Source organism: Rhinolophus hipposideros (assembly GCF_964194185.1).
Source record: "Rhinolophus hipposideros genome assembly, chromosome: 9".
Taxonomy (NCBI): Eukaryota; Metazoa; Chordata; class Mammalia; order Chiroptera; family Rhinolophidae; genus Rhinolophus; species Rhinolophus hipposideros.
The window spans coordinates 33,687,067-33,712,409 of record NC_138055.1 but is presented as its reverse complement, the minus strand read 5'-3'; the positions used below and the strand labels follow the sequence as shown (position 1 = coordinate 33,712,409).

Genomic DNA, 25,343 nt, shown 5'->3' with positions numbered 1-25,343 from the left:
TGGCTGCCCCCTGATGGCTCTTTCCATGCAACTCTCAACTTTCTCCAATATCCTACGTATCACTGGGCCTGAAGTGTAGGTGTCCTTCTTGTCTTTTTTTTTTTTTTTTTTTGTTAACCACTTCTAGACCTGAGTGCCTCCTCTGAAAGACCTCTAACTTCCCCCATGGGGTGCACCATTTTAATGTACCATTTTCTAACCTTCTTGTTGTAGTAGTGTCTACTGGCCAAAGAATTCTCCAGATAATCTACCAAAAGAAAACGGTTTATTCGGGAAAAGAAAAAAAGAAATAAAACCACCAAGGAGTGCGAGCACACTCACAGGCTGGTCTTCTGTCTGGCCGCCCATGTGGAAAAAGGGTCCAGAGCCCAATATGGCTTCCCCCTTTATTCACATCCCTTCCCTGAAAGTTACCACAGAGTTCAACAGAAAGTCAAGACTAGAGTTAACAAAGGGCCCAGCTCCACCATAGTACTCCTAGCTGTATGGTTAAGCATCTTAAGATGCCAGTTCACTTCTATCAGTAGCTACAGAGTTGATCTACCACTCCCAACATTCCTTGGTGATTTTAGTACCAGGCTTTCTTTCATTTTTTCCCAAAACTATTTCTGTCACTTTTCCTACTTATTTTAATATCCGTGTAGACCATCTTTCAAATGATCTGGCCTCTTGGTTTCTTGATCTCTTTACTCCATGGGTCTTACTTCCCCCACCCCATGGTCACGCCACTCAGTACACACTTCTCTGTTTCTCAGTTTTGAGCATCCCTTTCTTTATAACAACCTCTCACTTTTAATTTCACTCCCTCTAATAAACCATCTCTAAAAAACTTCAGCTCCACGAGGCTCTTCAGGCCATTGACTCTCCCTGCCTTTTTATAAGTCATCTCCATTTCCATGTACTCACTTCCTTTCTCACCATGATCTCTTATTATAACTACTCTTTTCATATACCCTGGACTTTTTTGTCCCTCTCATCCTTATTGTCCTAGACAAGCAAACACGCTTTCATTTAACACCAGCTTTTTCTGCATCTATATCTACAATGATACATTGACTGGAGGAAATTATTTGAACATGCTGACTGGGCTCATTTCAAATTTATAAGTACAGATCTCTGGGGTTTTCCAGTGTAATCCTACTTTATTTTACTAATCCATTTTCCCAGTTTATTCTCCTAGTTTTCAAGATTGGTAGCTCCCATTTTCTGATGTTATCTCTAACCTCTTCCTTTTTCCTTCTCACTTTCAGCTAATTACCTTGCTATTTATTTAACAGAGGAAGTAGAAGTAATCAGGAAAGAATTTCAATACCCTCGCATCACTAAAGCTACACATTTATCTGATTTTACCCACACAGATGAGCTTCTCTTCTATTACAGAGTCAACTCTGTGCACTCTTTCACATTCCTTTTTATCTTACTCCTTCCTTATTACTATCAACTTCCTTCATCTCTATTGTTTAATTCTCATCAGCATGAAAGCATGTCATAATATATAGCATTATACATAAACAGAACTCTTGATTCCAAGCTCTGCTAACTAACCACACCTTTTGTCTGCTTCTTTTTAGAATACTACTCCTAAAAAAAAAAAAAAAATTCCTACTAGTTATCAGCACTTCCCTTTTATGCACTTCCTCTTGATCCTTTCATGTCAAAGCAGACTTTCCCCCTCTCATCTTCATACACTGCTTTTGTCAAGGCTAACAGGGGCCAGCACATATCATATCCAATAGTTACTTCCTAGCCCTTAACTTCCATGACCTTTCAGCAGCTCTTGACACAGTTGCTCACTCCTTCCTTCTTAATACATTCTTGATTTGGCTTTTGGAACACTACCCTCTCTTGGTTTTCCTCCAGTCTCATGGGACCTCCTCAGTTTCCTTTACTAGATTTTCCTTCTGTTATTGGTCTGTGAAATTAGTGTCCAGGTCTTGATCCTAGGATCTTGTATCCATCTGTTCTCAGTCCCTTGAAGTTCTCAACAGTGCCATGGATTTAATACCATCTGTATGGTGCTAATTACAAAATTTATGTCTCTTACTCCAATATTTTTCCAGAATGTCAGACTGTAAAGGTGACATTGTTACTGGATATTTCAGAATTACCAGAGATCAATTTCTTACTTTTCCACTTCCTCCAAATCTACTCATCCCTAACCTTCCCCAATTTGTTCAGTAATACCCACCATCGTCTCAGAGGTAGGCCATAATAATCTTGGGATCATTCTTAAATTTTCATTTTTACATGCTACATTCAGTTCATCAGCAAATCCTATTGACTTTGCCTTAAAAACAAAACAAAGACTGAGACTCAATAACTTCCTATCCTTTACCATCACCATCCTCAATCAAGTTTCTCTCCTGTGAAGAACTGTTGGATAAAGAAGATGTGGTATATATACACAGTGTAACACTATTCTGCCATAAGAAAAAATGAAATAGTGCCATTTGTGACAACATGGATAGATCTTGAGATTATTACGCTAGGTGAAATAAGTCAGACAGAAAAAGTCGAGAACCACATGATTTCACTGATATGTGGGATATAAAATTGAAAGCAACAAAGGAACAAGACAAACAAGTAAAGAAACAAAAACTCATAGACATAAACAATAGTTTAGTGGTTACCAGAGGGTAAGGGGGGAGGGGTGTGGTAGATGAGGGTAAGGGGGATCAAATATATGGTGATGGAAGGAGAACTGAGTCTGGGTGATGAACACACAATGTGATATATAGATGATGTATTACAGAATTGTACATCTGAAAACTATGTAACTTTACTAACCATTGTCACCCCAATAAATTTTAATTAAAAAAAAAAACAAAAAAACTATCATAGCCCTTTGTTTTTTCCTAATTTCATTCTTGCCTCCCGAAAACATGTTCTTTACACAACAACCAGAGTGATCTTCCAATTGGATAAATCAGTTGCATAAATCCAATACTCTAAAGCCCTAAAGGCCCTAAAAGTAGGGCCTTTATCACTTTGTTCATAGTTCCATCCTCAGCATCTAGAACTGTGCTGGTTTCTTAATACAATTAAAATCAACTCCAAAGTCTTTCCTGTGACACAAAGGGTTTATTATCTGTACAATGTTAGCTCTCTCATTGCAATTCTTACCTCTCTCTTTCTCACACACTCCTCCTGACCTTGTACATGGCAAGTATACTCCACTTTAGGGCTTTTACCTTTGCTGGTATCTTTGCTGGATTGCTCTGTACCTGTCCCCATATCTGTATAACCTGTACCTTAATTTTTCATTCAGGTCTTTTATGAAATGACTTTCAATGCACAATATTTGAATTAGTATGTTTACTTACCCCTTTTCCCCCCTCCTCCATCTGTATCTTACTCTGATTTATTTTTCTTTCTAATGCTTAACACCTTTGCTACTTTATATCTTTACTTACTTATTTATTTATTGTTCTTTTTCCTACACCCATCCAGTCCCCCATCCCTCACTCCCACTGGACGCTAATAAAAGTAGAGCCTTTATGTTCATAGTTCCATCCTCAGCATCTAGAGCTGTGCCTGGCACATAATGAATATATGTTGAATGATTGAATAGCATCACTACTGTTTAGTTTAGTTTTTACAATAGTCTTATGACATAAGTGTTGGAAAATCATCAATAGACTGAAGTTTATAGTTTTATTTTACAGCCTGCTTCACAAAAGTTTTCTTTTGATAAAATCAAAGGCTGGTGAGAGGTCAAGAAATGTTTTTGACAAATGGTAATAATAATCTTAACCATTTTCTCAATAAAATAAAATATAGATGTCATCAATAATAGAACAATGATCTTTATAACCTTCTTTCTTCATGAAGGATTTTGAATAAAAAAGCTAAGACTTGTTGAGATGCAAGATTACATGGGGTTTTGATATGATTTCCTATAAGTTAATATCTGTAATTTGGCACATATTGAAGATTTTTCCTTTTGAGTAGACAACATTTTACATTAAAGTGGAGCTATATCTGTGGAATAAATTAGTATACAAACTTTTACAAGATTCAGGGTCAGAGTAGAATTTAAACAACTGTAGACTCAGTTTACAGATCTATATTTATTTTAACTAAAGTTAATACGTTTGTTTTTTTTTCCCTTCCATGACATGCTATTGACTGAAAGTTACTTGTGGTCAACTACCGAGGTCTTACAAGTATAATTAGATGTTAATCCAGGTCACTGTACTTGTACATTTATATATATATATATATAAATATTTTTTCTAATTAAAGTTTATTGGGGTGACAATTGTTAGTAAAGTTACATAGATTTCAGGTGTACAACTCCATATCTCACATTGTGTGTTCATCTCCCAGAGTCAGTTCTCTTTCCATCAGCATATATTAGACCCCATTTACCCTCTTCTAGAGTCCCCCCCCTTACCATCTGGTAACATCTAAACTATTGTCTATGTCTATGAGTTTTTGTTCCTTCACTTGTTTGTCTTATGTACATTTATATTTTTAAGACCTATATTCAAGTGTATGTTTTCAATTTTAGGTGATTAAATAATTAATTTCACCAATAGGTCTTGTATTATCTGATCCCTTCCTAACCTCCAATTTTATCTTGTACCATTTCTCTCTCACTTAGTATGTTTCAACTTACCAGCTTCTTTTCATTCCTCAAACATGCCAGCTCTTTCCTGCCTCAAGGCATTGGCACCTAGACCTGTAAAATTCTTCATTGGTTAACTTTAACTTGTTTTGTAGACCTTTAGATTAAATGTCACTTTTTTTTTTTTTTGAGAAGTACTCTCTGAGTTCTTTTCTTCACAGCTCCTCACCTCAGTCCTGAATTAGGTTTCCCCTTTTATTCCCTTCAATAGATCTCATTTTCCTCATGAGTACTAATGACAATTTGTAATTATGTGTTTATTTTTAAGCTTATTTGTCTTATATCATCTTTTCCTGTCATACTGTAAACTGTATGGGAATAGGAACTTTATGTGTTTTATTCACCATGTAATATTCTTCATCAAGCACAGTCTAAATATTTGTTTAATGAGGAATTAAAGAATGAATTCTGCTCACATATTTTTCTTTTGTCTATGAAAGTATCAAAGAGACTAGATCAAAAGCCATTCTGAGGGTGGATTAAAAGCTTTGGAATATCATAGACTTTATACTGTATAGTCTGGCTTCAAAATATTTTCTTTCAATAACATTAATAGGTGATTCACTCTGACAGGCTCATCATATAAGGCATCACAAAATTAGAAGTTCTTTTAGAATCACAACAGGAATTCTTTCAGGATTGAGGTAATTGTCAATCAGCCTGTGTTTTAATAGACCTAGTAAGAGGAGAAAGTATGGAATCTAAATTTTGTAATGTAAGAACTAGAGGCAAAATTATTATTAATTATATCATTGAAGTATCACAATAATCCTAAGAAATGCATTATTAGAACATTGAAATATAACAAAATGTGAATTTGGGTTCCAAATATATTATGAGAAAATATGTACATTTTTAGGTGTGTTTGTAGTCTGATATACATAAAAATGCTTTAAAAATAATACTCACTTAAAAATCAACATGAGAGTTGAGGTAGTTCCCAATGAACCAGTAAAAGTATTCATAATTTGCACTAGTATATAAATATAAAATTTTTTTGTACACTGATCATCTCTTGGGCATGTACCCAAATTCACTGAGTTGCTTATGTTCGGGAAACCAGGTACTTCCACACAACTACAGTTATAAAACACCTGAAAAATAGTTTTTGAATTATTACAGAATATATTTGCAAAATAAGACTCATCTATAAATACAGTTCATTATATTTAAATAAATCTGATTCATTTGACCTAAAATATTTATAGTTCTTAAAGAAAACATTCTAAAAATACAGTTGCTTAATAGTTCAAAGACAAAATAGTTTCCTGGATTTCTTTCTAGACAAGAAAATGTAATTCATCATTAATATTTAATTTATCCCTGATTTAAAAATTAGGAAAGAATAAAATAAATTAATGTCTGAAACTCTGTATGTAAATTTCTCATTAATATAAATTCTTTTAATATTTTTCTCCCACTTACTTTTACTTCCTATAACACAGTTACTCTCTTTAACAATTTCTACTGAGTGTCAAGGACATTCCTTGTGGAGGGATTACCCAGGGAATCCAGAAAATACAATAGTTTAGGAGGGGAGAAAACCTGTGACTAGAGTAACCATTGGAATGGAGCTGCCTGTAAGAGAGAAGGGCGAGGCAAGGGTGCTGGAATTCTACTCTGACAAGCAAACACAACATTCAAAAGCATGACAGACTATAGAATAGATGATGTTATTACTAGAGAGGTTCAACCCAATAGAATACCTTAACGTAGCACAGAAGGGTAAAACTTAGGAACAAATGATTTTAGAAATTTAATTTGGAGAGTACTTTATGTACATAGACATCCTTAATCAATTCTGTTATGAGTCTAGGCTAAAGTAAGATTTAAGGGAAGTTTAAATCTATTAGTGTGAAAGACTGATTACTGAAGGAGGAATTGAGGAATAATTTGAATCCACACTTATTTGATAACCAAACTTTACTTTTTCACAAGTAATAATTTGGAGTAATCCTTTATGTAGCAAGTCTATTGGCCAATAAAACCAAACTTAGGTAGAAAATATTATTTTGAATAATTAATTATTAAAGATTTGGTAAAATAATTACCCAGTAGTCCCCAAATGGTACTACTATTGCCAGTATTAAGAAGATAATGTTATCATATTAACCAAAGCTCTTCTTAGGATTCTAACATTATGTCTCTCCCAGGCCTTCACTAATAGGCAAAGTGGAGTAAATGGGAGCACTGCCAATGATGGGATCAAACGGGGCAGTCTCAGTGAGATGTGGGTTTTAGTATAGTCCTAGGGCCATATTTTTGCAAATTTGTGGCCTAGTTTCAAAGAATCGAGGTATTGTATTCTTCAAAGCTTTCAATTGCCTTTAGTAATACAATTAATAGAACTATGGGCAAGAAAAAGATGAAAAAAGTTTGAAAATCAAAGACAGAGGGTGTGGTAGAGAGCAATATTCATAGCTGATTATATTCCTAATGTTGGTGATGGGAAAAGGATCTAGGAAATGGCTTGCCAACTTTGTGAGATATTCGGGGGATTGGAGCTGAAATAAAGAACACAATACCTGATCCTCTACTCTTGGAAGTTACACAGGGGATTGAGGAGACCCATAGTTTGCGTGAAAGGGAATATTTTGAGTGAAGAAGAAAATGGCATTTCTGTGGGAGATGTTAGCAACAGATAAGCAGAATACTAAGTTATCTTGGATAAGAATAGTGCCAGATTTGGGGAAAGCAAAATTGGAAGGCAAGAACTGAACAGTCAAGTGAGCATGAAGTCTTAATTAATTTCTTGGAAAGTTGAAAGGGTAGTGAGGCTAGAAATAAACTTGTCAGAATCTATGTACCAAATTGTGTATACATAGTTGTCATAAAAAGGTAAGTATTGTTGACAAGGAGTTGGCCAGGACTTTCTCTTAACTTCTGAAGGGTAAAATACCTCCACCTTAATGGAAATAATAGCTTTCAGTCAAATGGGGTGCTTTTTAGAGATACTAAATGCATTTACTAAAAGGTCATATTCTTATAAACTCAAGGGGAAAAAGTTGTCTGTGTCCCAAGTCAGGTTTTATTTTATTCATTTTATTTTTTGTATAAATTTTATAAAATGCAAGTAGGATTTTATATGAAGCTTTGTTTTCACAATGTCACAATAACAGACAATATTAGAAGTCTTTTTTTAATATTTTTTACTGAAGACCTCAGTCATAGAAAATTTGATAAGTAACTGTTAAATAAAATCTGTGATTTTGATTAAGGAGAAAAGAGAGAGAGAAAAAAATTAATACTCACTATAGGCTTTTTATTGCCACTTGAAGATTTACATCCTGCTAGACAAGGTGACATGTAAGTTATTCCATTGTTTCCACAGACTGGTTCCCATTGACTTTCATCACAATTGCAATGTGAGTTGCAATAAGAAATCGGTACATTTGTATGAGATGTCACTGGATTATTTCTGGAAATATATGATAGACATATATCAAAAAGAGAGAGATGAGGGCAAAGGGGGGAGAGAGAGAAAGAGGGAGAGAGAGAGAGAGAGAAAGAGAGAGAGAGAGAGAGAGAGAGAGAGAGAGAGAGAGAGAGAGGAGAAGGAGAAGGAGGAGAAGGAGAAGGAGAAGCAAATGAAGGAGGAGGAGAGAAAGTGAAAAAAGGGGGGAGAGGAAGGAAGCGAAGGAAAGAAGAGAGACGGGAAAATGAGAGGTGAGGAGAGGAGAAATACGGGAAAGCGTTGTCCCTTAGAAAAAGTTGATGAGTGATGAAGCCAAAATGGCAAAAAAAAAATTTAGGACTTACTCACTTTTTTACATTGCATCTTTACCCAGACATTATTTATGATCTAGATAAAGTACAACAATATAAAGAAACCACAGAAGATAGGTAAGATTTGGAGAAGAGTTTTTGAGATTCTATCAAGAAATTGCTCATTAAAGAAGTCACTTCATTTTTCTGTAACTCAGTTTCTCTTCAGCAAGGAAATGACATTAGACTAAGGTTCCTTCCAGCTCACTGCAAACTCCTGTAAATTTGTAAATGGTATTTAACTAATTTGAATTTTAAAATCTATGTTTTCACTACATAAGAAAATAATTCAACATGGTTAAAGCAGAATCTCAGAATCAATTTTAAAAATCAAGAAAAATAGAAATCAGTTGAGAAAGACCAGAAAAACTCATATAGTTTTTTAAATGAAACAACAACATACTTTAGAATGATTTCCTGTAAAACATGATTATATTTATAAAATATAATCTTAAAACATAGCTAAAATTATAAAATAGATCATATGTGTAATTAATATTATGCTTATAGATTTTTTAAATCATTATTTTATTATTGGTAAAAGTCTTGATAATTGAGGATTGAGATATTATCTTTAAATAAGAAAGTAATTTATATAAAGAAAGGAAAAAGTAGATTGAGAAATTCTATTAGTCATAATTTTACTTAAATCATCTAATACCTAATTCTGCTTGGGGACACATGACTAGGAGTGGTTAAGCTTAATGATTAGTGTCCAGACATCTCAATCAGAAACTCCTGTGTTCACATTAGTTCTGCCATGTCATAGCAATGTGATTAGTCTTTCTAAAATTAGTTTTTCCATTTGTAAGTGATAGAAAACAACACCAATCTCATAGGAATTTTTTTGGAAAAAAATAATTTGGCAGTTCTTAAACCTTTTGTTCTCAGTAGCCCTTCACACTCAAAAGTATTGAGAGTTCCAAATTTTTTTTGTACAGTGGGTTATATCTGTTGATATATACTGTATTAGAAATTGATACTAAGAAAATTTTAATACGAGAGAATACACAAGCATGTGTCACACTAGCCATCAGACTGATGTTATCATCAAGTATCTTGTATCCTTAGAAAATATCACTATGCACTCATGAGAAAATGAGAATGAAAAAGGCAAACGCTATCTTGATATTATTGTAAAAATAGTTTACAACTTGTTGACACTCTGATAAGCTCTCAGAGACCCCTTTAGACCCACAGACCACATTCTGAGAACCCATACACTAATTTGTACTTAAAAAACTTATCCCACTGACTAGCATTTCAGAAATGTTGAATACATTGACTCTGTTGTTTGCTATTATTAGACTATGAATTCCATGAGGACATTGATGTCTTCTATACATCTCCTTGACCTTTAAGAAGGCACTAAGTAAACTTTTCTGATTGAAAAACATCCCATAGAACACTAGCTGCCTCCTTTTCAATAGATGGTAATAGATGGCACAGTCACTATACCTGTTTTCAGGGAACTGAATAAAGTCTAAAGCCTGCCCTGATAGCCAGGGAGCTCTTAAACCAATGATAGAATACAGCATCAGTCTGGAGGCGTTGTATGACTTCAAAAAAGTCATGGTTTCTCTGTGTCTCAACTAATAAAGATAAGAGGGTTGGGTTGCATGATCTCTAAGGTTCTTTTAATTCTAAAGTTCAATGTCCTGAGTACTCTGTATTTTGATTTAACAGAGTGAGCAAAATAACAATAGTCAGGATTAGGAGGAATCAAGGAGATAATTCAAGACTAAATTGGCAAGCCTCCAAGAATAGGATGATGCTTAGGTAAAGAAATGTGGGAAGATTCGACAAGTTAAAATTGACACCTCATAGGATGTAGTTTAAAAGCTCAGAGCAAATAACAAGCATCATGAAGGAGCCTGGTTACTGAACTGTGATTCAAGGGTCTTTGCCTGTTTCTTGAATGGGAACCTTCCTAAGCTCACGTTGTTGGCTGTCTTCAGACGTGATAAGAACGCTCGCTGCACAAGAATCTTGCCCTTGATTTGGGGTAAAGACTGTAGTACTTGGAATACTTCACAATACTTGATAATAATAAAAACTAAGATTTTCTAGGGTCTGATATACAGGTATATATAGGATATTTATCAATTCTACTGTTAATGAAGACAATACCCGAAGAATCAGTATAGTTGTCAAAAAAGAAAAACTCAGTGGTACAATGTAAGAAAAGGTTTCGTTACAAAGATAGTTGTTAAGTATTAAAATTGACTGTAGACAATGATCATTCAGTCACTGTTGGGAAAAGTGTCATTGGTATTGATCTCATGATCCATCCAAGATAGCAATGGTTAAAACTAAGAGTTTTGGTGTCAAAAGTCCCAAATTTGACTCAGAATCTTAACATTGCTAGTCATGAAAGCTAAGCCTTGCTTTCCATACCTATAAAATGGGGATTATATTACCCATCACTCTTTGTAAGCTCCCCATAATGGTAACTATTAGTATTACCTATAAAGTTTTTTTAAAAGGAAGGAATAAAAGGAAACTTTCCTGAAATCTTAAGAAATGAATGTTTTAAGAATTTGTAAGTTAAAATTTTTCTCAATTAAGTTTAGTTAAAATTGCCATCTGCCCTGTTTTCCTTATAATCATTTAGATTAGATAGCTTATCCATTGTGCAACTGATATAGTTATATATACAAACCCATCATAGGTCACGGTTAGGCCAGCAACCATTCTGTTTTCACAGATTAGTGCAAAATTTAACAGGTAAAATATGAAGGCCAATATATTGATAACAAATAAATACTTGGCAATTCCAAGTAAAGTAAGTTTGAATTTTTTAATGATATATCCTCCGATAAACATCCCAGTCGCAACAGTCGGTATGGTTATGCTTCCTAGAAATAAAAGAAAATAAAAATTGTAATCATATACATACAGTTATTCTGAAATGTCTTTCAATATGAAACACAATGTATATCAACCAAGTTCATCTAATCTTATTACTTCTTAAGTAGAAGATTGGCAGTTCCAGAAGAGATGGTAGGGGACCAGTATACCCTATGGGAAAGATAAAAATGATTTCTTCCTGCCAATGCTCAGGGTTTGGTTTCTTCAATAGCAAAAGTCAGTGACTGAAAATATTTGCATTTCTGAATATATGGTTTCTATGGGACATTTTTTTTTTCTGGAAAACAAAAACAAAGCATCATCTTCCTGCCTATGAGACTTTCATCCTACCATCTAAAATCCTTTACATCTCATCAAAACAAAGAGTTCCAGTTCCTAAAACCTCACTCCAAATTCACCCAGTACATTAGAATTGAATACTGGAATTAATATCTTTCCTTTACTCATCCCAACACACAAATACCTGAGATGATAAAAGGGCCTATGTAGTTAAAAATGATCAATCCCTCCTATAACTTTTTCATTTCATTGTCCTGCAAGACTCATTAAAGATGAAGACCCCTCTAACAAAAAAATTAATGCTGGGACCCTCATTAGGAGTCAAGCTTAACTATTACAGTTTAACCTTTTATCTTAAGTTCAATAAGAGCATTATACAAAATTATTTTCTTATTTGATTATGATAAGAAATCAAATACCACTACTCACATACCACTCGATAAATTTAATTTAATTCATCAAATATTTATTAATTATCTACAATGTGCTGGGCACTGTACTTGCTAATGTACTGCTCCTAAGAATTTTATATTATACTGGGTGTAGGGGAAAAAGGATGTAAGAAAACCTTTCTTTCATAAACAAGTCTCAATATGTCATTGGAAACAGATATTGTAGCCAAAAAAACCTATTACAATATGATTTTTGTTTTGAATTATGTAGACATCAATGACGTGTTTAAATTAATTTTTCTTTGGAAAATATCAATGTTCTATTTTGGGTCCTAAATCAAAGTCCATGAATTATGGAAATATAATGATTATATTACAAAAAGATTTATCTCTGGATCTCAGCACTAAATTATAAAATCCAATCGGGCAGATACCATGTCTAAATATTCCATTCACATGCACCTTTTTCTTCTGGAATTCATCTCCTCAAAAATGTTAGATGCAACGTCAAGCACAGAACAATGGTGATATCACCAGATTGACAAATTTGATAAGATTTGCAAAATAATAAATTGAAATTATATTTAATAAAACATAAAATTGCCTTAACAACAAAGTGTCACTTGTAACTCAACTATTTGGTAGTATATTGCTCATCAAGCAAATGTAAACAATATGTCTTACCAAGCACAATGTTAGCCGCAGATGCTGGTTGATCATATTGTTGTTCTACGTATTTAAAGATGTAAGTAAGAGCACCAATAAAGGCACTGGATTTTAGCAATGTCAAAACCAAAAATATAACATATAGGGGATTGGTAAGGATACTTTTCAAGGATTGGAAAAAACCTATAAAAACACAAATATAAAGAACATATAATAATGTAGCTTAAATATACAGTAATATCCTAATCTTGTAACTGTAAGTTATACACAATTTAAAATTACATAAAAACATAACAAAGAAACTCAAAATACCCTGCAGTCCTATCAACAGTTTCTAAATATTCCTTCAATATTTTCCATATATACATTAATATTTATTTAGTTCATTTTACCACAAATTGGGATCATACATCCATGCTGTTTTTCAACTTGCTTTGTTCACTTTGTGTTTTGTTATTTTTACCACTCTACCATACAACTACATACATCATTAATTTATTTATCCATTCATTCAACAAATATTTGGTTTTCAATTGGGTACCAGGCAATATGCTAGGTGCACAAGAAATAATAGTGAATAAGACATGCATTATCTCTTATTTATTAGCATTTAATAATATAATTATTATATTAATAATATAATTATGAAGTAGAAATTACCTTAATAATAGTATAATCCAAAGCTCACAAAAATAAGAAGACCGAGGTTCAAAAATCATAAAGATCAATTTAGTACTAGGATACAGACCTGTTGTTTCTTGGTATACAGCTTTTCTGCCATAAAATTCTGTCTCAGTAAAGCTGAAAGTATTATAAATTACCTTTCTTAAAGTTTAAGGAGAGGCAGAGAATAATGATGTTGTATCTCATGGGACATTATGACAATAATATTACAACAACCTATGCCTACAAATAGATGTGTAACAAATTCATAACATATGCCCATGGCAAGAATTATGTGATCTGGGTCTGTGATCAGCAGGTTAACCAGCTGTAAAGCGAATTAGAAGTGAATGAAGCTACTCAGAAAAACAGGAGGAAGTATCAGAGACTAGAGAGACAGAACCAGATAAGGTTATTGAGAGATGGATGACACGTACTTTGAAAGATCTTGTTCTGTAGATCTCTAAAGGTTTTCATTAGATGTGGTCAGAATTAAGCCTCTATCTAATGGTAATTAAGAAATAGTTTCATCTGCTTATAGTAAGAAGAAAAGAGAGAAAATGGTGAAGAAGAGGCTTAAAGAACAGATAAGGTAATTTAGCCTGAATAAATAACATTTAAAATTGTTAGCCCAAAAGGCTACGCTTTTCTTCATGGTTTCACATCAGAAAAGACCACGGACTTGTTAGGTATTCTAAGTGAGTTGTGACATTTAATCAAAAGAAAAGGAGCAGATGGTTTCACCAAATCATTGAATTTTTGTGGTGGGTGGGAACTTGGATGTTGTCTGGTCTGAACTTCCACACAATCATGATCCATTATATATCCTCAATAATTGGATCAATAAACAAGTCAAGGGACATTAAGCTGACTGCATCAGAAAGAAACTTGTTCCACTTTTGGATAATTCTCATTGTTTACAAATTGTTTTTGTAATGCACTGAAATATTTCTTTATTTCTTCTAACCAATTAGTCTTATATCTACTCAAAAATATATAGAACAAATCCAACATTGTTTTTTCCTGACAAAATATTCTTAGCTATTTCACCTATTCCTAATATCACATAATCAAGGATTTCTTTACTATTCTGGTTACTATCCTACAAACACAGTTGATAATATAATGTTCACAGTTGTCCTATTTTTGCATAGTCATTATCTTCTCCATTCTTTTTGGGTTCAGCCATGTTCCTTATGGGTTTAGACAATCATCCACTACTTTTTACGGATTTGATTTGGTACAGTGGAAGCATCACCAACCAAATGAAAAGGTATTGGTAGGCTATTTTTAGTGTGCATGTTACATTTCAAACACTTCTAACTCAGTGGTGTGTTGATAAATGTTTAACAACTGACTCATGGAGAAACAAGGCCTGATTTGTAGTATTTCCCAATTTCTACAGCAATAAATGGTGGTAAAATCACCCACAATGGCCAATTTCAAGCTACCAGTGTAGCTGAACTTTTAACAGGCCTGTCTCATGAGCCAATAAGCTGACTCTAGCACACCATTGCTTTTGGATTCGAGTGATGGAGCAGAGAATGTAACAATAAAATGAGTGAGTGGACGAACTGCTGAGAAAGTGAACTTGGGCTACAACTGAGAATCTTCGATTCACTTTAACTTCCATGTGCAAAGGTTGTGAAGGCATCGCTCTGCTTTGACTTTTACGTTTTCATTATTTCTGTGTAATGTGAAAACTGCGCTGACACCTCATTATTTTATCTATCTGGCTCTGATTGCTGCTGGATCATTCTCCAGATTATTGCTCCTAAATTTTTCTCCATTAGCCCCTCAGGGCTTATGTATGAAAGGGAAGGCACTATCAAATGGTAGAGGATCATTACTTACATGAGTGTCTTCGATAATCTTAACTGCTACTGTTGCTTCTAGTTCATTTTTTAATATTTAAGCAAGCAAATTTTTTTCTGTATGATTACCAAGGAAAAAAAAAAGACCTTGCTTTAATTATCTAGAGAGAAACCTTCTCTGACTTTCTTCTTCTTACTCCACCTCTCCACCTAGGAATAGGTAAATTGCCCAATTTATAGGCACTCATTGTTTCTTATATTTAATTTTACCATAGTGCTTAAACAATGTATTGCAATTGTCTATATACTTCTTGGTATAACCCACTAGATTGCAAATTCTTGGAAAACAGAGGCATATCACCAGGGCATAGTATGGTTCTTGATATTATTTGTGAATGAATGAATAAGTAAATGAAATATTACAGTCCTTTTAACCCTCATAGTTTACAGTATAACATTTTAAAATGAATATACATTTTTTGGTTTATAAGTAACATATATTTTTCCTTAGGTTGACTTGTCCCTGCTAAAGACCACAAACTTAATCTTATTCTCTTCAAAGTTGATATGTTTTCAGTAAACATTTATTATTTTTTGTAGGAATCTTAGAAAAATAATTCAGCTAAATTTAGTGCAGAAGAAGGCTAACTCTAGATTATTTGAGTATAACATTATTTGGGAATACTCACTCCTCTCTTTCACTGGGATTAAGAATTCCAAATTGATTATAAATATGAAACACTTACCAGTTGTATTTTCAGTAACATTTTGCCCACGGTTGGTCGAACTAGCCATTTGACTCCTTTCCTCATTTGTTTTGAACACATGCAAAGATGCTGAAACTTTCCTTTCTTTCTCTGGTTTATCCAGATTTTTGGGCAGGAAAAAAAACGGTATGGAAGAAATAATGGATAATAGTCCAGCCAAAAGGAAACCAAGCCACCAAGCACCAACCCAACGAGAGTCCTTAGGAGTTATTCTGATACTGCCTGGAATAAAGAATTAGAAGCAAGTAAAAAATTATTTTGAAATGCAATAAATTCTGGGTAAGAATGGTAATGTTTGTTCTCTTCCATAGATAAAGTAAGTAAACTATATTTCATCAATTCTGAGACACTATTTTTTTTTTCATACTGTCATCTCTGAAGTCAGGATAAGCCTAAAATGTAATAACATCATGAAGTTGCTACTGTCCAGGACCAGTCATGATACTGTTGTTATTGCCTGAGCATATGTGAACTTGGTGGCTTTTCTGGTGACATGACTGGGCAATTGCCATTACTGAACATTAAAGCCAAAAAGCCATATAAGGACCAATTATGGAAGTCATATACATCCTTGTTATTGTTTGAAAACTATTGGCACCATCTGCTGGGTCAAGAAAGCACAAGCACTGAAGTTTACAGTAGTTTGCAAGAAATTCTTAGCACCAATCATGGAGCTTTTTTTCTCTTTCCCCAGAAACCTGCATTTCAAACTATTTGAAAGAACAGAGGATAAAATTGAAAATATACACACAATGAAAATATGAGTATAATATTGATCACAAGAGTTGAACTCTAAATTTTAGGGATAATTTACGTTTATATCAATTATATTTTTCCTTAAAGCATGCATGAGTAATATGTAAATACTACATGTAATCAATATAAATGAGCTATTTCAGTAAGTATAAAGCAAACATTCTAGGCAATAAGAAAGTGCAATGCATAGGAGATTTGACAACTAAGTTTGTGAACTTTGTTTCAATGATGTCGCTAAACTTTTTTGATATCAGAGGGATTATTCATTATGAATTTGTACCAACTGGACAAACAGTTAACCAAGTTTACTATTTGGAAGTGCTGAAAAGGCTGTGTGAAAAAGTTAGACGACCTGAAAAAGTTCGCCAACAATTCATGGCTCTTGCATCACGACAGTGCACCAGCTCACACGGCACTGTCTGTGAGGGAGTTTTTAGCCAGTAAACAAATAACTGTATTGGGACACCTGCCCCGCTCACCTGATCTGGCCCCGAATGACCTCTTTCTTTCCCAAAGATAAAGGAAATATTGAAGAGATTTTGATGACATTCAGAACATCAAAGGTAATAAGATGACAGTTCTGATGGCCATTCCACAAAAGGAGTTCCAAAATTGTTTTGAAGGGTGGAGTAGGCTCTAGTATTGGTGCATAACATCCCAAGGGGAGTGCTTCGACCATAGTGTTATTCAGCAATGAGTTATGCAGCACTTTTTCTAGTTTGAGTTTGAGAGCTTGTCAGACCTTACACACACACACACACACACACACACACACACACACACACACACACATCATAGAAGTTTGGAGCACAATAATGGCGCCACAACTCTGGTCTATTAGAAAACTCAGAAATATGAGAAAATATTGACCTGATTTAAAACTACAGAGAAATAAATTACCCATTCTATTTACCGAAGTGGTTTTCAATATGCACAGATCTGGGTTTAAAATTGATTAATGTAATCATATTGTTCCATAATCAGCGACTCAAACAGGTTTCAGGAGATGATTGGTGAAAGCAGTGACTCCATCTTCATGCTAAATATTTATTCATTATCTGTCACAAATGTCATTTTGGTAACAATTTTCCTTTTCTATGACTGGTCTACATATAGGAACTAGAAGTTGTAATCTAACTAAACATGGCCTGCCAAAGTGTTTTCCTTGGCTCACACACTGTCTTAAAAATTGAAAAATTCTACATCAAAAGCTGAATTTCTGGATTTTCTGGAAAACCAGTCAGAAGATCTTGTCAATGGTGGATCTAAATTTCTGTATGAAAAGTATGGGTTGAAGCTGAGTAGTATATGTGCTTTCAGGTGTGTGGGGAGGGCAGTTCACCACCACCAGTTCTCCCCAGTTTAATAGCCACACCTGACACTCTTTACTCACTTATGTGATCTCTTTGGCTCCTTCACAGTATATTTTCATCATACTCATGACTGAATAAAAGAAGATGTAATAAGGTCTGAACATTCAGTGACAGAAATGGAATCATCAGAATTTCTAAAATATTGTGAGTAGTGATTTCTGACTGTAGAAAAGAAGTTACAAAACTATCATCCTAAAGAGTTGAACCATTTATTTCTATACTCTTAGTGATAAAAACAATGATGAACCTGGAGGTTAATGAGTAGAAAGTACAGAATGGGAACCTAAAATCTTATTTTCACATCCAAACTAGAAGATATAAAACATTGCAACAGATACTGGCTTTAGCCTTATATTATAAAACACTTTCTAGTTTGCGGTTGTTGTTTGCCTACTGTGATGTCTGTTCCATTTTGGAAATGAATCCTTTGATCTCCTTGGAGATCAATTCAAGTCTTGGTAAGATAGAAAATCAGATTTGTTTATTCATAAACACTAATTACTTATTACATGTTAAATCAGATACCATACTGTTATGCTTTAAAGAGATGTCAGGTAAGAGATGGCACAAATGCTTATGGCACATTGTATAAGGCATGCTCTTGATGATTAGCAGGGACACAACTTTGAGCCAGGGGGAGGTGATACAGTAAGGCTCCTCTTTCCACATTTTGGAAAAGACTTTAAGAACTATGCAAACAAAAAATGGAGAGAAAGTTTTCTAAGGGTAAATGCAGGGAATTGACATTACAGAGCACATTGAGAAAACTGCAATTAGTTTGCAATTATTTGGGACGAAGTGATCTTAAGCAAGTTTGTTATTATTTATTATTATTATTATTATTATTATTATTATTATTATTATTTTAGACTTAGTTGTAAAACCCTCGTGTAGATAAGAGCTGAATTTTATTTTTATTCTGGTTAGTAACACATTTGTTTCCTATTTGTAACTTTTGACAAAAAGAACTATTGAAAGAGTAAATTCAATTATTTGAAAGAAGATGTCCTGTACTTGAAGTGCATTATCACATTACCTTGTTCTGATTGTACTTACTCAGATCTACATATCCAATATCGACGTACATTGTAGCAAACACAGATCCCAGCATAAAGCCAAGAATTGGACCAAGCATTGCTATTGCATACAAACTACCTGAAAATATTAAAAAATAATATTATCAGAAGCCAATAATATGTGGTTCTTATTCAATATGTTTTTTAAAGTAACATTACACAATATGTTTTTCCCAATATTTTAAAAATAAATATAAGAATAAATTTAAGATAAATTCAGGAAAAGTACAGGAAAAATAATCATAAAATCTAATATTTTCTGTACATTACCTAAATAAAGAGAAGAATCTCCTTCTTCAGCAAAATCATCAATGTAAGAAATCCCCAAGGGTTGTATGGGAGTTTCCCCAATTCCACGAAGCATATTACCCATTAAGACATATACCCATGTATATGACTCAGATTCCATTTCCCAACCTATGTAGACAAGAGAATGTTTTATTTTAAACATTAATTTTAACATTCCTATTAGAAATTCAACTACATTAAATCCTTAATTACTCCATTTAATATTTTTTCCTTTTTTCTAATTATGAGTGACTCATATTCATCTTACAAAACTTGAAAATACAGAAAAGTACAAAGAAAACATGCAAAAAGTATCTGAATGCAACCACACAGAGTCACTTGTAGTATGTGTATATATCTTCCACAATTTTAGCACACATAAAAATGTGCATAATATTCCTTATGTTCATTATATACTTAAATGTCCAGTTCTTACTGTAATCTATACTTTTTTAGTACACCGTATTATGACAATTTCACCATGCTATTAGATGTTTTTAATATCAGGATTTTAATGACACCATAGTCATATGCTGAATAAATTTTCATAGTTTACTTAATCTCTTATTTTTTATTCATAAAATATTTCTAATTTTTTACTCTGTTAAACAGGGATGGCATGGCTATGATTGTAAATAAATCCTTGTGCATCCTGATTATTTTCTTAATGTAAATCAGCAAAAGTAGTTCTTTTTTTTTAAATTAGAGTTTATTGGATTGACAATGGTTAGTAAAATTACTGATTTAAGCAGATATGCATATTTTTATTCCTTACTATATAGAAAATTAACTTACAAAAAGTTAGTAATTTATACGCTCCCAGTAATACATATTAATAAAATATGTCTTTTCCTCTATCTCATTTATTTTTATTTTTAATCTTTTCCTATATAGTAGGCAGAAAAACTTCAGTGTGATGATTGGTAATTATACATTATGATTTGTGTTATAATAGGCAAAAAAATCTTTAATTGGTGTAAAATTTGCATTTTTCATAAAGTTACATTTCTGCATATTTATGTCACTTCCTCTTCTTTATATTAGTTTTTAATTTTTATTAGCTTTACTGGGATGACACTGGTTATTAAAATTATATAGGTTTCAACTGTACGATTCTATAACACATCGTCTGTATATTGCATTGTGTGTTCACCACCCAAAGTCAATTCTCCCTTCATTACCATATATTTGACCCCTATTGCCCTCTTCTACAACCCCCACCCCTTACCTGCTGGTAACCACTACTCTGTTATCTGTGTCTATGAGTTTCTGCTTGTTTGTTTGTCTTGTTCATTTGTTGCCTTCAGTTTTATATACCACATATGAATGAAATCATATGTGGTATATAATCATATGGTTCTCAATTTTTTCTGTCTGACATTTTGCTTAGCATGATAATCTCAAGATCCACCCACGTTGTCCCAAATGATAGTGTCTCATCTTTTCTTATGGCCAAATAATAACATTCCATTGTATATATGTACCACACCTTTTTTATCCAATCATCAATCAAAGGACACTTTAGTTGTTTCCATGTCTTGGTCACCATGAATAATGCTGAAATGAACATAGGAGTACCTATATTTTTATGGATAAATGTTTTCAGACTTATTTGGTAAATACCCAGAAGAGGGATTTCTAGATTGTGTGGTAATTCTATTCTTAATTTTTTGAGGAACCTTCATACTATTTTCCATTGTGGTTGTACCAATTTACATTGCCAGCAGCAGTGTATGAGGGTTCTTTTTATTCCACAATTTCTCTGACACTTATTATTACTTGTCTTGTTGATCATAGCCATTCTAACAGGTGGTATCTCATTGTGGTTTCAATGTGCATTTACTTAATAGCTAGTGAATTTGAGCATTTTTTCATATACCTGTTGGTCATTTGTATGTCTTCTTGGGAAAAGTGTCTGTTCAGCTTCTCTGCCCATTTTTAAATTGGATTGTTGTTTTTTTTTTATTGTTGAATTGTATCAGTATTTATCTATTTTGAATAGTAGGCCCTCATTGGAGCTGTTGTTTGCAAAACCCTCCCATTTTGTTGGTTGCCTCTTTGTTTTATTGATGCTTTATTTTGCTGTGCAGAAGATTTTTAGTTTGATATAGTTCCATTCATTTATTTTTGCTTTTATTTCCCTTGCATTTAAGGTCAAATTCATCATATCTTCTCTAAACCCAAGGCCCATAAGTTTAGTCATTATGCTTTCTTCTATACAATTTATTGTTTCAGGTCTTATGTTTAGGTCTTTGATCCATTTTGAGTTAATTTTGGTATATGGTGACAGATCACAGTCTAGTTTCATTCTTTTGCATGTGGCTTTCAAATTTTCCCAGCACCATTTATAGAAGAGGATTTCTTTTCTCCATTGTATGTTATTGGCTCCATTGTTGAAAATTATTTGCCCATATATACAGAGGGTGCCAAAAAAATGTATACACATTTTAAGAAGGGAAGAAACTGTATTAAAATTTAATATGAATTCTGACAATTAAGTTCAGAAACTTGTTGCAACAATGTTACTAACCTTTTTTGATATCAGAGGGATTATTCATTATGAATATGTACCAATTGGACAAACAGTTAACCAAGTTTACTATTTGGAAGCTGAAAAAGCTGCATGAAAAAGTTAGACGACCTGAACTTTTCGTCAATAATTCATGGCTCTTGCATCACAACAATGCACCAGCTCACATAGCACTGTCTGTGAAGGAGTTTTTAGCCAGTAAACAAATAACTATTGGAACACCCTCCCTACTCACCTGATCTAGCCCCCAATGAATTATTTCTTGACCCAAAGATAAAGGAAATATTGAAAGCAAGACATTTGGATGACATTAAGGACATCAAGGATAATATGATGACAGCTGTGATGGCCATTCCAGAAAAAGAGTTCCAAAATTGCTTTGAAGGGTGGACTAGGTACTGGCATCAGTGCATAACTTCCCAAGGGGAGTACTTCAAAAGTGACTCTAGTGATATTCAGCAATAAGGTATACAGCACTTTTTCTAGGATGAGTTCACTAACTTAGTTGTCCAACCTTGTCTACTGATAAAAAAAGATGAATACAAGTCATGGGTACACATGTTTTTGGCACCCCCAGTATATGTGGGTTTATTTCTCGGTTCTCAATTCTATTCCATTGGTCTGTGTGTCTGTTTTTCTGCCAGTGCCATGATGTTTTCATTATTGTCACTTTGTAGTATAAACTGAAATCAAAGAGTGTGAAACATCTGGCTTTGTTCTTTTTTCTCAGGATTGCTTTAGCTATTCGGTGTATTTTGTGATTGCATACAAATTAATGATTTTTTTGTTCTATTTCTTTAAAAAATGCCATTAGAATTTTGATGGGCATTGCATTAAATTTGTGTATTGCTTTGGGTAATATGGCCATTTTAACTATGTTGATTCTTCCAATCCATGAACATGGAGTATCTTTCTATTTCTTTGTGTCTTCAATTTCTTTTAATAATGTCTTATAGTTTTCAGTGTATAGGTCCTTCCCATCATTTATTAAGTTTATTCCTAGGTATTTTATCCTTCTTGTTACAATAGCAAAGGGATTTTTTTCATTTCTTTTTTTCTGAAATTTAATTGTTAGTATATAGGAATGCAATGGATTTTTGTATCCTGCAAGTTTACTGTATTTATTTATAGTTTCTAATAGTCTTTTGCTGGAGTCTTTAGGATTTTCTCTATAAAGAATAATGTCATCTACCAAAAGTGACAACTTGACTTCTGCGTTCCCAATTTTGATGCCTTTTATTTCTTTCTATTGCCTCATGGCTATGCCTAGGACTTCCAATACTATGTTGAATAACAGTGGTGAGAGGGGACATCCTTGTTTTGTTCCTGATCTTAGAGGGAAAACTTTCAGGTTTTCACCATTAAGTATGATATTATCTGGGGGTTTGTCATATATAGCCTTATTATGTTGAGGTACTTTCCTTCTATATGCATTTTATTAAGTGTTTTAGTCATAAATGATGTATTTTGTCAAATGCTTTTTCTGCATCTATTGATATGAACATATGATTTTTATCATTTATTTTGTTTGTGTGGTGTATCACATTAGTAGATTTGTGTATGTTGAACCATCCTTGTGCCTCTGGAATGAATCCCACTTAATTGTGATGTATAATCTTTTTAATGTATTGTTGTACTTGATTTGCTAGTATTTTGTTCAGGAGTTTTGCATCTGTATTCATCATAAATATTGGTCTGTAGTTTTTGTTTTTGTGTTATTCTTACCATGTTTTGGTATCAGGGTAATGTTCGCCTCATAAAATGAGTTACCGTGTTTCCCCAAAAATAACACCTAGCCGGACAATCAGCTCTAATGCATCCGAAAGACACATTAGAGCTGATTGTCCGGCGAGGTCTTATTTTTGGGGAAACATGGTGGGAAGTATTGCTTCTCCTTCAATTTTTTTGGAAGAGTTTGAGAAGGACAGGTAATAAATCATCTTTCAATGTTTGGTAGAATTCACTAGTGAAGCCATCTGGTCCTGAACTTTTGCTTTTGGGAAGGTTTGGGATGATTGCTTAAATTTTCTTTTTGTTCATTGGTCTTATTAGATGTTCCAGTTCTTTTTGATTCAGTCTAGGAAGTTTATATAATTTTAAGAACTTGTCCATTTTGTCTAGGTTATTGAATTTTTGTGGCATAGAATCTTCCACAGTATTCTTGCACAATCCTTTGTATTTCTGTGGTATCCATTGTAACTTCTCTTTCATTTCTGATTTTATTTGTGTCTTTTCTCTTTTTTTCCTTAGTGAGTGTAGCCAGGAGTTTGTTAATTTTATTAATCATTTTAAAGAACCAGCTTTTTGTCACATTTTTTTCTATTATCTTTTTGTCCTCTTTTTCAATTAATTCTGCTCTAATTTTTTTCTTATTTTCTTTCTTTTGCTGACTGGCTTTCATTTGTTCTTCTTTTTCTAGTTCTAGAAGATATAATGCTGACTTGTTTATTTGAGATATTACTAGTTTCTTGAGATAGGTTTGTAATGATATCAATTTCCTTCTTATTACCACTTTCGTGTCCCAATAATTTGTTTCTACGTATCTTTTGATGTCTCCTTTTATTTCTTCTTTTATCCATTTTTTATTTAGTAGCATGTTCTTTAATCTCCACATATTTGTAGTTCTTCCTGCTTTCTTTTTGCAGTTGCTCTCCAATTTCAAAGTATTGTGGTCAGAGAATATGCTTGCTATCATTCCAATCTTCTTAAAATTTTTGAAGCTAGTTTTGTGTCCCAATATATGGTCTATCCTTGAGAATGTTCCATGTGCACTAGAAAAGAATGTAGTCTGGTGTCCTGGGATGAAAGTTACTGTAAATGTTGATTGTGTCCATTTGGTCTAATGTGTCATTTAAGGCTGATAGTTCCTTACTGACTTTCTGTTTGGATGACCTATCCATAACTGTCAATGGGGTATTTAGGTCCCCAACAATAATTGTGTTTTTGTCAGTTTACCCCTTTAGTTTTGTTAGTGGCTACTTTATATATTTTGGTGGGTTCTAATTGGGAGCATATATATTGGTGTTATGTCTTCTTGATGTATTGTCCCCTTTATCATTATAAAATGTCCATCTTTGTCTCTTGTTACCTTTTTTATTTTGAAGTCTATTTCATCAGATATAAGTACGATTACACCTACTTTTCTCTGAATGCCTTTTGCTTGGAGTACTTTTTTCCACACTTTACTTTGAGTCTGTATTTGTCCTTGTAGGTCAGATGTGTCTCTTGAAGGCAGCATATGGTTGCTTTTTATTTTTATTTTTTATTTTTTATTTTTATCCAATCTGCTACTTGGTGCCTCTTTTTTGTTTTATAAGTTCAATCCATCTACATTTAGGGTGATTGTTAATATATATGAGAATTTCCTGTAGCCATTTTATCTTTTGTTTTCCTATAGTTTGGTGTTGCCATTGTTTCTTTGCCTTTGTGTTTCTCTCTGTTATTTTAGATTGGTGGTGTTCTATGATTTATTC

At 33.3% G+C, this 25,343-nt stretch overlaps 1 protein-coding gene across 2 annotated transcripts in view; it reads right to left on the bottom strand.

The window, feature by feature from the left end:
- Window positions 1-25,343, bottom strand: part of LOC308502158 (solute carrier organic anion transporter family member 1B3-like) — a 55,962-nt gene that overhangs the window by 10,065 nt on the left and 20,554 nt on the right. For both annotated transcript variants that reach the window (XM_081059551.1, XM_081059550.1), the window contains exons 6-12: window positions 19,323-19,469; window positions 19,033-19,131; window positions 15,827-16,069; window positions 12,622-12,786; window positions 11,058-11,253; window positions 7,883-8,048; window positions 5,540-5,724 (exon numbers count right to left, since the gene is read on the bottom strand). In XM_081059551.1, coding sequence (XP_080915677.1) covers window positions 5,540-5,724; window positions 7,883-8,048; window positions 11,058-11,253; window positions 12,622-12,786; window positions 15,827-16,069; window positions 19,033-19,131; window positions 19,323-19,469 — 1,201 coding nt within the window. The remainder of the gene's footprint in view (window positions 1-5,539; window positions 5,725-7,882; window positions 8,049-11,057; window positions 11,254-12,621; window positions 12,787-15,826; window positions 16,070-19,032; window positions 19,132-19,322; window positions 19,470-25,343) is intronic.